The following is a 15,049-nucleotide window of genomic DNA, read 5'->3' on the forward strand; positions in this document are numbered from 1 at the left end:
ACCCCCTTTTCCATCCAGTTTTAAAAATTTTTTTTTCTCTCTTTTTTTTTTTTAATAAACAAAGAGATTTATTAGAAGGGAGAAGAATGTACCCCCTTTTCCATCCAGTTTTGAAATTTTTTTTCTCTCCCTTTTTTTTTTAATAAACAAAGAGATTTATTAGAAGGGAGAAGAATGTACAACTGAGAAAGAAAAAGAGGAGAAAAAAATAAAGAAAGAACAGGGATTATAATGAATCCTCCCTTTACATCAAAAGCAACTAGTTACAAAGAAAACACAACATAAACTGTAATCCAACTCATGTAGCAGAGCCAACCAATCCTGCTGCAGAGTGCAGATCTTCCAAAGAAATTCAAGGAAAAAAGCCATTAACTGACACCCACATCGATGCAGGATAATCCACTCTACTCCAAAGCAAGTTTTTAGCAGTAGCTACACCTTTGAAAATTCTAGCATTCTTCTCCAACTAGATGCAACAGATAATAGCCATAACAGTGCATCAGCAGAAGGCCTTCCATTTCTTTCCCTTGCCAAAACCCCCAAAAAATGATGGTACTAAAAGCCTTAAAATTGAGGGGCAAACCCAATTTTCACCAAATGTACCAAATGATTTATTCCAAACAGACAAAGTGAAAGCATACTGATGTGAGCAAGTCTCTCCACTCCTCAAACAAAGGACACAAACATCAGGGTGATGAGCCTTATTAGGCCTTCTCTTCTTAAGCAAATCATTGGTGTTATCCAGTTTTGGACATGCCAGTTTTTGATATCTGAAAACAATATCCTTTTCCATCCTAACATTTGTTTCAAATTTATCTAATGTAGATATGGAATCAAATTTTAAATGTGGATGCCACATCTTGAAGTGGAGTCTAGGCGCAAAGGTAAGCTGCTGTGTGACCTGTAGGTCACAGGTTTGAGGTGTGGAAACAGCCTCTTGCAAGAAATGCAAGGTAGGGCTGCGTACTATAGACCCATAGTGGTCCCACCGCTTCCCCGGACCCCACATGTGCAGGAGCTTTGTGCACTAGGCTGCCCCTTTTTTTGTCACATTGTAGAAGCAGTCTTCAGTGGCTAAATTGGCCTTATTTTTTGTCTAAGCACCCATAAATCCATAATGCCCTCATCTGAAAGCACCAGAGTATTTGAATTTTGTAGTTTTCCCTGTTGAGTGGAATGCTGAATGCTCCAATACTGCTGATGTATAATACAGTTAAAAGAACTTAATAAAGAGAAGGAAAAGAAGAAATCTATAAAGGGTGCAGGTTTTGGGTGATTTCATACAGTATAGCAATTAAGCTTTTTACTTTTTTATGCCCTCTTTTTTTTTTTGGCGGGTGGGGGTGATTGTTGCATTCTCTTTTTGAGTTTGGAAATTTTTGAGAGATTGGGAAAACCTGCTGGAGAATCTGAGCACCAAAATAGTATTGAAGAGGAACCTGCAATCACTTAGATTCCTAATCCTCTCTCTTCTCTACAAACTTCATATGGTTCACTCATTTCCTGCCTCTGCCACCACAGCGACGCACAAGCACTTAGCTGATAAAAGTGGGAATGAGAGGAATCAGAAGTGGTTGGAGAGGGAGGGAGGCACTGAGTTTGGTGTCTGGTAATGTCAGGAACATTGGTAAAATTGGGTTGTAGACTGGTCACATATTCGTCTTTTCATCCCTGCTGCTTGTCCTATTCTCCTGGAATGAAGACACCATGTCAAAGGTGGTACCATGACACCTGAAATTTTGAGGTTTTGAAAGCTGATGGAATGGAATTACCTATTTTCCATTCTGGTCAAATGTAGCATACATGGGATTTTGGACAAAATGAGAATTTCATTTGCAATTAAGGGTGGATCTTAACTGGGGCTGGCATCCCTCCCTTGACACGACCTAAAAAAAAAAAAAAGGAAGAACAGAAGAATTTGAAAAAGCTGCATACCTTTTCTTTGCATCACAAATCCCTCCTAAAAAAATTTAAAAGTTCATATACCCTTTTTGGTAAAACTCACTTGACACTTTCTAAAGTTCTGAACTAAATTTTAAACAACAAATTCAAATTTTTGGCTTAGATCCGATTCTCACACTCCATTTGACCTGGAATCTTGCCTCTTAAGCTTTAAAGATTTTAAAAAATAATGAGAATTATGTAATATTATTATTATTATTATGAAACGCATGTTTTAATTAATCATTATATTTGCGACTTATAGCATTGAGGTCAAGCCTTGATTTAAAGATAAGCGTGCTACATCCAAGCCTGAAGGTCATGGGTAGAAATTGCAATAACATCCAAACCTGAAGGTCTTGTCCTCTTTAGACCCCTGATGGCATGGGAACCTTATGCAATGGGTTATACATATACAACCTATAATGATGACCAGTGTTTTAAAAGGTGTTGAGGTGCGTGTTGAGGCGTTTGGGCTTAAAACTCCCTAAGGCGTAAGTGGAAAGGCGAAAAGCCTAAAATGCGTATGCCTCAGGGGAGAAGGCGTACGCCTTAGGGGGAAAAACTTGCCTTTTACGCCTCAAATTGGAAGGCGAATGCATTTCGGGCTGGCCTGATTTAAAACATAAATAAAAAAAAAAGTACCCAGAGCCTATCGTCTGAATTTGAAGTCTAAAACCCCTTTTCTCCCTCTCTCGACGAAGCTTCTTTCTTTTGCGACGAAGCTTCTTCTCCTCTCTTGACAAAGCTTCTTCCTCCTCTCTCGATGAAGCTTTCTCCTCCCTCTCCCCCTCTCCGACGACTCGACGTAGCTCTCCAACGATTCCTCCAGCTCCTCTCTCTCCGATGACTTGACAACTGCCTCCAACGATTCCTCTAAGCTTCTCGCCCTTCTTTGACGACTCCACGATTGCTTCCGACGATTCCTCCAAACTTCTCTTCTCTGTCCGATGAGTCGACGGTCCTTTCCAAGCTTTGATCTGCCTCTGACGACTCCTTTGAGCCCCTCGTCTCTTTGTAGTGACCCTCTACAACCTCTCTGGTTCGAGATTTCATCTCAGTCTAAGGTATTTGTTTCATATTTCAATTTTCAGTTTTAGGTTCTTGTTGCAGCTGCTGATTGTTCCTGTTCAATAAAGAAAAACATGCCTGAAGGTGATTAAAAGGGGTAGAAAAAAGATTTTGTTTGGAAATACATAAAAGAAGTTGATGGAGAAAAATATTTTAGATGCAAATTTTGTGATCAAACTTTTAGTGAGACTGTTACAAGATTTAAACATCGTTTGGAAGGTACAAGGAAGGGAATGAAACCTTGCCCAAAAGCTCCTCAAAACGTGAGAGATGAGGGCAAGATTGCTCTTGAAAAGTTCCAAGAAGAGAAGGGTAAAAGAAATGAACTTTTTGAAGAGATTGGGATGGGTCCATGAGGAGGGACTCAAAGTGCTATGTCTCCATTAGTTGGAGATATTGAGCAGCAGAATAGTGGGACTAGCCTTAATCCTAGGGCTAGAGGTCCAATGAATAAGTTTTCATTTTCACAGACCAAACAATCCACTCTAAACTCAAAATGGAAGGAAGAAAGAAATGAAGTGTGTAGGAAAGTTGGCCATTGTGTGTTCAACAATGCTCTACCATTTAATTTGATGGATGACGTATATTGGCGTGTTATGGTGGATGCTATTGCTAATTATGGGGCCAGGTTTCAAGCCTCCATCTATGCAAGAGATAAGGACGTGGATCCTTAAAGATGAAGTTAAAGACATTGATGGCATGTTGAAAGACCACAAAAAAGCTTGGAAGGAGTATGGATGTTCTATCATGATTGATGGATGGACTGATGGGTGTTCAATGGTCTTGATTACTTTCCTAGTGAATAGTCTTGTTGGTACATGGTTTTTAAAATCCATTGATGCTTCTGATTCTATAAAAAATGGTGATTTGATGTTTAAGTATATGGATGAGGTGGTTGAGGAAGTTGGTGAGGAGAATGTTGTGCAGGTGAAAACTGATGATGCGAAGAACATGATAAATGGTGGAAAAAAAGCTTATGGAAAAGAGGGAGAAGCTCTATTGGACTCCATGTGCTACACATTATTTGGATCTCATGTTGGAGGATATTGCAAAATTGAGGATCCATGAAAGCACAATCCTAAAGGATAAGCAAGTTTTGAAATTTATTTATAATCATTTCTATGTACTTGCAATGATGAGGAAGCATTTCACCAACAACAAAGAACTCATCCGCCCTGCAGTGACACGCCATTTACAAACAAAAGCGAGGCCTTCAACCTATGTTCTCTTCGGAGATGTGGTGCACTTCTACATATGCAAAAACGCATGAAGGTATAAGGACTCGCTCAATAGTTTTATTTGACCAACATTTTTGGCCTCACGTGGCTTATGTTATCAAGAGTGTTGTCCCGCTTGTGTGTGTTCTAAGGGAAGTTGATTCTGAGGAAAGACCAGCCATGGGATTTCTCTATGAGATGATGGATTTGGTGAAGGAAAAAATTGATGTAAATTTTTCTAGAAATGCCAAGTATGGACACATTTGGAGAAAAATAGATGATAGATGGACTCCACAACTTCATCACCCTTTACATGCTGCGAGATATTATTTAAATCCCCAATTGCGTTATAAGGAGAACTTCTCTGATTGTGAAGAAATGAAGAAATGACTATTTGAATGCATGAATAGAATGTTGAGATATGAGGAGAGGCTAGCTGCGGACATCCAATTGGATTTGTTTGATAATGCACAAGGGGATTTTGGGACTTGAGTGACTGTTGACTCCAGAATGTTGAGAAGCCCAGGTAAAAATAATACTTAAGTAAAAATTAGTTAATTAGTAGTACTCTATCCTTGTTCTTCTTATAACTTGGAACTTAAACATGTTTTTTTCTTTTGTAGCTGATTGGTGGAAGTGTTTTGGGACAAAGACCCCAGAATTGACAAAGTTTTCCATTTGTGTTCTTAGCTCGACATGTAGTGCTAGTGGATGTGAGAGGAATTGGAGCACATTTGAGCAAGTTCTTAGTTCTTACAAATGGCATGTTATTATCGTTTCACTCAAATATGAAAATATTTTTTAATATCTAAAAATTTAAATGGCTTAAACTCATTTGTAGATTCATATGAAAAAGAGGAATATATTAGAGTACAAGATTGAATGCTCTAGTTTATGTGAAGTACAAAACCAAACTGAGGGAGAGAGCTCTAAAAAGAAGACAAAATTATGATCCAATATTGGTGCCGGAAGAAGCTTCAGATGATGAATGGATCACAGAGAAGGAAGAACCTACTTCCCAAAAGATACTTCTTGGTTTGATGATAAAAATCTCCTAGATGTTGATGCTATCAGAGCTTTGCCCGTGGTAGCTTTTGAAGGAGATGATGTCCAAGCAAGACAAGCTTCTGGTAGCTCGCATTCTAATCTTCCTAGCAAAAGGAAGATTAGTGATTATTGTGAGAACTTGAGTGCATACATATCAATAGTCATTTTTGAATCTACTAATTTATAATTCTCGATTTCTTCTTACTCCTAACCTATAGCTTTATTGAATATCTAGGCACTCAAGACAAAGGCAAGAGGCCAACATTGGTCACAATTGAGGAAGACGATGATGTTGAAGTGGGAGAGGAGGAGTTTATAAGTGGAAGAACTCCTACTATAGATGCTTTTGATGAAGATGAGGAACTTTGATGAAGATCTTGATAGTTCTCTCTGAACTTTGTTGATTTAGATTTAGATTCTTAGAAATTAGAATCTTGGATGATGAGACATTGTGATGCTTTAATTTGGCTTTTTCTCTTCTTTTTGTAATGTTAGGGCTTATTTTTAATATGCATTGTTTGAGTTTGTTAGCTAAAATTGGCCTATATGATGCTTAAGAATTATGCTTTTATTTTTTCCTCCATTATTTTAAAATTTTTCTCAATTTTTTCCTATATATAAATTTTTTATTTATTAATTATTTTAAAAAATACAATTCCAAAATGCTGACGCCTCAACGCCTTAAGGCTTACGCCTTGCCTCGCGGAGGGTAAAACACCTCGCCATACGCCTTCGCTTTTTAAAACATTGATGATGATCAATGTTTTGAAAGGTGAAGGTGTAAGGCAAGGCGATTCAACCCTTTTTGAAGTGGTTCACACCTTCTGAGGTGAGGCCTAAGCGTTAAGGTGCTGAGGAGTCTTTGGGGAATTTTATTCTTTGGTGAAAATATGTGAATAGATTTACATGTATTTTTAAAAACAAAGAAACAATTAAGAAGGATACAAATAATAAAAAAATCAAATATAATTTGTAAACTACTTGCTGGTCATTCTAATACTATCTTGAGTTTATTAAGCAAATCAACTCATATTAGGACATTCCTTTCTTATGAACATGTGTTTAAAATTTTCCATCCAAATCTAACTTGAGATTTATACACCCAAAATGTGTAAGAAAAGGGCGCAAAAGATGTCTTTTGTACAAATGTGTAAGCCTTGGTTTAGACCTTGCCTTGTATTTTGAGCATGCCTCATAGGTGAGCCTTGATAGATACTTTGTATTAACTTGTACTAAAGTAGGAATTATCGTGGGATGGTGATTTAAAATCCATCATTTTATCCATATCTTCATTTTGGAATATTAGTTACTTCTTTCTTGTGACGTTTAGCTGTATCTTGTTCCTAGTGATTCGATGGCGACATGCCTGATCTCCCAAAAGCCTCTAGGTGAATTGCTACATCCTTCTGCTAGGTTAAACTTAACTTTGATTGGTGCTCGTAGGCAAGTCTAGGGAACATGGAGATTAGGCTATGCATTGGGATGATGAAGCTGAAATGGTTTGCTTTTATCATGGCTTGTAAGAAGGTTTAGTTATGATTATATTGGTGTATTATTATATTGGGACTTAAATGTGTTGGGAGATGAATAATTTTGGACTACTTATTGGGCTAACGATGATAATCTAGGAAGTTGGAGGTTTGCGCATAGCCTTTAGAGAGGGAGGGGGGGGGGGGGAGTTGGTTAGGGTTATTGACATGGAAATCTCTTGTATCAATTTTGGCACTTATGGTTTGGCCTATTATTTTCCTCTTAGAGGGGTTTTTTTGGTTGAGCCCCTTGTAACAACTTCATGATGTCCTTAACTATTTTGAGGTTTCGAATCTCCTTGTTGGCCTTTGGCCTTGTAGGTTCTTTGTGTTCAGTGGATCGCTTGTGTTTTCGTACCTCTTTTTGGTTGTGTTTAGTAAGAATGCTTCTTCCATGTACTGTTGCTATTTCAATCTATTTGCACTTTGTTTATTATGAAATGGAATGGCTTCAACCAAAAGTTTTATTACCATAGGTCATGAATACTATCCTTTGCTACTGTAGTCCTATGTGTTGGGACTTGGTCATGTGGCACTCTATCCATTGATGGCAGTAGACTTTGACATGAAAAGGTGATTTTGACTATTTTCTTAGATAACAAAAATCCATGAACATCTAAACAAAAGAATGGTGGACAGAGGATAAATTAACCCTATCTCGTAGTAGAGGAAGGGAAGTTGTCTAAGCTTTGAATATCCTTGCCTTCCTATCAATCCAAAATATCCAAAAGACTGGATGTATAATGTCATGGGGCAACAGAGTTCCAAGGCCACGAGGAATGACCCTTGCTTTGATTTGCGTAAGATGTGATAGAGTCATGCCCATGTAGTGATAAGACTACACCAAGTCTTGTTTAGACATACCCATCCTCATCCATAGATAACGTTTGACTCAGTGATTGAGTCTCATGGCATGACAATCCTTGTTTCAGCTAAGATATTTTTTTTTTTTTGAAAGAACCGAAAGCTACCCACATAGCGGTACCATCCCAAGTTTATTAATAATCCTTACTTATGGCGGATGAATACTGTGGAAACAAAAGGACACTTGAGGCTTACATAATAACCAATAAAACACCCCATGCATCAAACCAAATAAAAGAAGAAAACAAATCACAAGATTGTCATTGAGGAACCATGACTCAAAACTAACGATGTTGAACTCACATTCCACAAGTAGTAGGGGTAACTCTCATCCCCACAACATGATCCTCATAGAGCACATTCCTGAATACAAAGTCCTCTTCCAAACTCAACTCTGGACTGATATTATAGCTTCCTTTAAGAACCAAGCTTTGAACTTTGATACCTTCATGAAGTTGCAGCGTACGAAAACGTTCTTTTGACCCATTTTCCATCAACCACCCTTATTGCCAAATGTTTCAAAGATTCCTCAATGAAGTTGCAACTCCCAAGAACATTGTTATAACCCATTAGTCATCAACCATCCTCATTACCATAAGTTTCAAAGAATTGAAAACACTCTTCCTAGGACTCTAGTTCGCTAGTTCTTGATATAGATTCGTATTTGTCCTTGTCCCTCAGAAACTTCATACTTGAAATGCCATTCTGGTTGTGATTCCTTACTCAAAGTTTATCTTTGTGATCCTTTCCAAATACACCCAACTTGGAGGTTGTTACTAATTCTCTTTATTTGTGATGAAGTTTGTCTTGGATTCCCTCTTCCCAAAAGGTTATTATACTGAAGGCTTCATTGTTATCCTTTCCACATTTTCATCATAGATAAGATTCCTATACTCAATAGACCAACAACGCTTATTTCTAGAATTACACTTCAAGGATAACTCCACATTTTGAAGACTCTCGGAATCAAACAATCTCATAAATCTGGAGTTACCATCCCCAAATTTCCAATGATGTACCCCATATTTGCATAAACAACACACAATACAACAATTGGTCACTCAGTTTACAACCCCTACATATTTGCTCGAATTATATTTGCGAATCGTCCAAGCTTAATAATTTAGCTCCCACCTTGAGTACCAAAACTCGTTATCGTTTTTGGTTTTGCATGCCCTTTGACATTAAGTCTCAAACCCCAATAGGTGCTCAACATTCAATTTTCAGTTGTCCTTTGACAATCCAATATTCAATCCTATTTGTTGTGGCAAACTTTATCATACCATTGCCCTTTGGCTAACTTGTGCTGGAAGTAACCTGCACAACAACCACAAACACAAGGTCCTTTGACCAACACGACATATATGGCCCTAGGAAACATGGCTCAAAAGCCCTTTGGCAAACTAAACCCGAATGTCCTCTAGCTCGTGTAAAAATAAGGCTTGTAGGCTGATGACTCAAGCACTCAACTGCTAATTTCACAAACGTGGTCTTCAACCTCGTTCCCATAGAAACTTGAACCATAAGGACATCTTAGGGTTCTAACAAAGTCATTTGAGTAACATCTCTGGCTTCTTTGTAGTCCATACCCCACTAGGTTTCTTATCACCACTCTAACCAACATAGAGCCAAACTCTTGTGGCTAGAGGATTAACTGCCCGAGGGCTTTCACTACCCTTTCTTCCCATAGTTCCAAAAATTTCAACTCTCTTTTTGGAGTTCATATTTCCTAAGTTCAGTGAAAGATACCTTTGGCAAGACTCCCGCGTTCGTTCATTTCCGTTTAATCCAAGAATATCACCTTTGCCTATGGAACGAGGATACAACAAATTCTTTTGGATCATCATCCGACTCCAAAGGCCAACCAAAATAAGAGAATTTCTATGATGTGGCCTCAATACCCACTTCTAGGGCACGGGATATGCCCTTTATATCCCTTCCCATCAATTAAACCTTATCCCCTCATCCAAGGTATAAGGTACAATCAAGAATGTTGATTTTCACAAGATAGTCTATTGAATGCCAATTTGAGTCCAGTAACCTAACGAGCTTGACGACAAGAGGGGAGAGAGCAAACAATACTCTTGCAAAGGTATATCGATCCTTTCCCCACTCTAATCATATATTGAACTCCCATAAGAGAGTTAATGCACACTGTATCAATCTCATTTCAACTCTTGAAGAAGAAACTTGCTCTGATACCAACTGTCACAGGGTGGTAGAGTTCCAAGGTCACTAGGTATCATCCTTGCCTTAGTTTGCTAAGATGTGATGGAGTTAATGCTGTGTGGCGACAAGACTATACCAAGTTCTATCCATCCATATCTATCCTCATCCATGGAAATACTTCAACACCTAATTCAGTGGTCAAGTCTCATGGCATGATAACCCTTGTTCCAATTGATATTTATATTGAGGAACCACGACTTGGATAGTCAGGATGTTGAGCTGACATTCCACTAGAGGGTTAATCTCATCCCCACCACATGATCCTTGTATAAGAACACTTGTCGTTTCCACCACTAGGCGGAGCTAAGGGAAATGGTAGCACCATACACTACTTGGGTTAGATATAGAAAGGATCAGCATCCCTTGATAGTTCAATCAAGTATGCCTTGTCTGTAAATGGAGGTCTGTTTGGTCTGTTTGATGGCAAGAAAGGGCTCAGGCAAGGTGACCCCCTCTCCCCTATTTTGTTTGTGATTTGTATAGAGTATCTGTCTCGGTTGCTGAAATCCCTGGAGTGCTGCCCTGAGTTCAGATTTCACCCAAAGTGTGGAGACCTCAAGACCCACTTGGCCTTTGCAGATGACTTAATTCTATTTGCAAGGTGTGATGTCTCTTCAGTTAAGAAGGTGATGGAGTGCCTGATGTTCTCTGATTGCCCAGGTTTGAGAGCAAGTATCCCGAAATCCAACCTTTACTGTGTAGGTGTTTTTGGTAGTGCTCTGGAAGATATTGAAAGTCTAACTGGGTTTTCTTCCCCCTCTGGTAAACAAACTTGGTAACCAGATAGGCTCTTGGCCAGGTCACTCTTTATCCTATGCTGGGAAACTGGAGCTTATAAATTTAGTGGTGCAAGGGATGGAGTGTTTCTTGCTATCTAGTTTCCCCATTCCTTGTTTTGTGTTGGCTCATGTGGTTAAGCTGTGTAGGGTTTTCCTGTGGGGAGGTAGGAGAAGGCCTCTTGTTGCATGGAAAGATGTGTGCTTGCCAAAGGAGGGTGGGCTGGGGGTCTTGGACCTCAAAAGCTGGAACATTGCTCCCCTTTCAAAAACCCTGTGGAATCTTCAAAGCAAAAAGGATTCCCTATGATCAAGATGGGTGAGCCATGTGTACTTGAGAGGAGTTAATTTGTGGGAGGCTTCAGCAAAGCATGAAGACTCTCCCTTGTTTGAGAAACTGGTTCAGATTTAAGATTTGCTGATAATGTAGTGCAGTGGCAGAAGCTTGGTAGAAGCTGAGCTAATGCAGTGGGCTGTGGATGGAAATTTTCAGTGCTCTAAGGCCTATAATTTCTGGAGATGGAAGAGGAGGATTGCCCCGTGGCAGAAGGTGATATGGAAGAATGTTTATGCTCCTAAACACTCCTTTGTTCTCTGGTTGGCTGCAAGAGGAAAGTTGTTGACTAGTGATAAAATCTGGGAGGAGGGGACTGATAAAACCTGTGTGTTCTGTGGTTATGAAATTGAAACACTAGACCATCTGTTTTTTAAATGCAGATTTTCTTCTATAGTCTGGAATTCCATTAGGAGTTGGCTAGGTATGACTAGGGCTATGACTACTATTAAGGTTAGTCTTAAATGGCTCCACAAGGAAGGCAAAGGCACTGGGGTTCAAGCGGTAGCCAAGAGAGCTTGTTTGGCCATCACAGTTTACTATTTGTGGCTCTTTCGAAACAAGAGGAGATTCGAAGGCATTGTTACTCAGCCGGAGGCTATTATAAAAGTGGTTCAGACACACTTTTAGAATAGTTTATGATAAATTTCCCTCTCTTTGTATTTGAGTTGTAGTTTTTGGTGCTTGCACCCCTGGGTATGCCTAGATATGATGTGTTTTTGAGTAGTAGTTAGTTGGTGATTTTGTCTTGAGGCCTGTGTGCCCCTGGGGTCCTCAGGTTGAGTTGTATTTGCTGTTCTTTGGTTGTGTGTGAGCTTTGGGCTCCCTTCCTGGGTTTGCCCAGAGTCCTTGTACATTATCCTTTTTGGTCTATAATTATAATTTTCTAATAAAAAAAAAAGTATGAGACAACATTGTCCAACATTGTCCAAGAGTGTACCTAAGGGCTAACATGATTTTGAGTCCCAGCCTCTGGGTTGAGAATGACGCACAACTTCATCCTCCAATGAGTTGTCCATGGAGCTCCCAATTCGGTATGGAAGCCTCACCCCTTGAGGATGTGAAGAGTCTGGCCTTGAGTGTTCTTTAGGAGATTCACTTAGTGCCCAAGAGGATACTAGGGGAGGTAGGTCATTGACTTGGTGTTCCTACTCTTGTTGTCGTTCTTGTACAGGTAAACCATTCGTGGATCTAATGATCATACATCACAGTTTGAGAATGTCACCATCAACTATCCTCATTCACCACAATGCAATAGTGACATTTAGAATGCATCCTGTGACATTTCCATAGTGGGATCCCTGTTAACAAAAGTTCCTTCCAAGGTTGCCCAATAAGTCGATTGGCATTGTGTCATGGATACAAGAACATAGCACTATGACAGAAAAATCCATCAAGTCCTCCCTGTTCTATTCTTTGCAGAGTCCCTAAATCTTACTAGTAAGAACTCAATACTCATTTTGCGGAGCCACCCCATCTTTCCTGAAAACAGGAGAATAGAGCATTCTATCTGTCCCGCCACTGCACGGTGAAGAACAATGTGTGCATTAGTCTCGCTAGACTCATGGCCCGACATACATATAATTGGGCTTACAGCTATATAGGGTCTCCTTACCTGTAACAAGTTATTTGTATGACGGTATTTGTATTAAACCTGTGAAGAAAAAAATGGGGTGTGAATTTGTTATTTATCTGCTAGTGTAGTTCTGCAGTGTTCTAGAACTGTCCGGTCATTCAGCAGTGAAGAGCAAGGTGTGCATTAGTGTCACTGGATATATATATTTTGGGCTCAGAGCCTTATAGGGTCTCTTTACCTGTAACAAATTATTTGTTTATTTTTATTAACACTGAAGAAAAAGGGATGTGAATTTTTTTGTTTTTGTTTTTTTGTGTTTTTGTCTGCTAGTGCAGTTATGCACAAGAGTTTGTTGATAAGATTTTATTTCAATTGTGTTCATCTTATTATTGGGAAAATTGGAGTTTTGATGACAGACATCATCTTGGTTTGACAGGTAGATTTGCGAACTACCTCAGTCCCATCTAGCTGCGACGGTTTGTGTAGATTTCTTCCTTACAACTGCACCAACTTATTTTCCTGTACAAACGAGAGGGCATTGTTTGGAAGTTGTCTGAGGTCTAATTTTCAATGCCCTTGATGTTTTCTCAATTTAAATTTAGTTACAAAACCGTAGTGTTCCATGAAATCGCACTCTGCTCTGCTCTGCTCCATACTTAATCCAATTTAATTTTGACGGGAACATGCCCAACTTTTCCTTTTTGAGTAATAATACATGGAGGCGTGTTTAATCCAGGACTCACCATTGAAATGGTAAACGATAATATGCCATTGTTTTTGCATTCTTCAGCAGTGGAGGCTACTGAACAATTTATTAATTCGATGGAAAAAAAATTTAAGTAAAAAATTGAAAAAAACTGATGATCCAGATATTTTAAACATAGCGAAACTTGAGCTAGGAAAAGTTTGCAATCTGAACTTGGAATCATAACACTACTAGTGGTTTGCACAAGTTCCAGAAAGAAGACTGGTCTTGAATATTGGAGAGCGCTGTCGGACCTTTCTGGATACGCACGCTCTTTAACAGAAGAGACACTCCGGCATAGACAAAAACTCTCTTCTTTACGAGTTCTCAACTGAAGAAAATTTTCATTCATGAGATTCTCTTTAAAAAGTGAAACAGCTTGACGGACACAGTAAGGGGACCTAAGAAAGTAGCTTTACGACCCCGCCGACTAGGTTGTAGCAAAGAATTCATGGTTTCTTCATATTCTCAAAAAAAAAAAAAGAAAAAAGAAAAAGAAAAAGAAAATTATGGAATTTTTGTAAGCTTTTTAGTTTAATTCTCAAAAATTTCATTGACTTTTTTGTTTATTCCGATGGGTTTATTGTGTCAGACCGAAAGAGTGTGATAAGAATATTTTACTTTTATGTAATTGTGTAAGCCTGCTAGACTGCACCCCAGTATGGATGAACTGCCACACAGGACATGAAGTCTGAAGTTTGAAACTTGAATTTGAATTATGTAATATTTAATAAAATAAATATAGTTTTACATTATTTGTTTAAATTTATATAAATTCAAATATAATGATTAAATTTTATACTCTTAAATGCATTGTAATGTCATAAAAATCTAAACATTATCCCGCTTCTGCATAATTTATAATCCATTCTAGCGTGTCTTCGTTTTGAACATATGGTGGGGGGAGTTGCACGCTAGTAAATTCTTGCATGGTTATGTCTAGGATGGGTGCATGTTTAATGGAGAGAGCTAACTGTAATATTATGTACTTTGAGAAAATACGCCTTGTAACTGAAGACATGCTAGAATGAGAACAAAAATAGTGACTAGAATGAGAAAATATGCCTGTGATAAAAAAAAATTGAAGTTTTCAGTTACATTCTCCTCGATCCATCTCATTCTTGTGTACCAAATGTATAGTTACTGTATGATATGATCAAAAAAAATAGTGACTACAATATTTTTGGTCATATCATACAGTAACTATATATTTGGTACACAAGAATGGGATGGAATGGAGGAGAATGTAATTGAATTTATAATTTAATTTTGTTATGTTTCTCATTCAAATTTTCATTTTATTCTTTCCCTACTTCCGTTCCATTTGCAAACTAGAAATTGGGATGAATACAAATGATTTGAGCATGTGCATTTGTAAATACATTACTCAGTGCTTATTGTTGATGGGGGAGTTACCTGTAATGCTCTATTCTTTGAGAGAATACACCTCAGACTGAAATTCCTCTTTTGTTATTATTATTATTATTGGGCATTTGCTGTGGGGCTTCAAATTTTTCTATAGGACATCTAAAAGTTTTCATATTCCTACCATAACATACCCAAAAATGATGTAATCAATACAAATGATAGAGTAGATGCATTTGCAAATATGCAATAGCTTGGTGCAGTTGCCGATAAATAACTATTTTGGGAGTAATAATTCGAAGCAAGAGAAATAGAAATCTTATTCCTCATTATGGAGGATGCAAAAGTAGTGCTA

At 38.3% G+C, this 15,049-nt stretch overlaps 1 protein-coding gene across 2 annotated transcripts in view; it reads left to right on the forward strand.

Annotated features, from left to right (window-relative positions):
• Positions 1-13,319, forward strand: part of LOC131149225 (uncharacterized) — a 33,472-nt gene extending 20,153 nt beyond the window's left edge. The window contains exon 3 of one of the 2 annotated variants that reach the window (XM_058099483.1): positions 13,021-13,319. In XM_058099483.1, the coding sequence (XP_057955466.1) occupies positions 13,021-13,052 (32 nt within the window). In that variant the 3' untranslated portion in view covers positions 13,053-13,319. Of the gene's footprint in view, positions 1-5,511; positions 5,848-13,020 lie in introns of those variants that run through there. The other variant, XM_058099482.1, reaches the window with a different exon arrangement.
• The last annotated feature ends 1,730 nt before the right edge of the window (positions 13,320-15,049 follow it).

The sequence above is a fragment of the Malania oleifera genome, chromosome 2 (assembly GCF_029873635.1).
Source record: "Malania oleifera isolate guangnan ecotype guangnan chromosome 2, ASM2987363v1, whole genome shotgun sequence".
NCBI classification, from domain to species: domain Eukaryota; kingdom Viridiplantae; phylum Streptophyta; class Magnoliopsida; order Santalales; family Ximeniaceae; genus Malania; species Malania oleifera.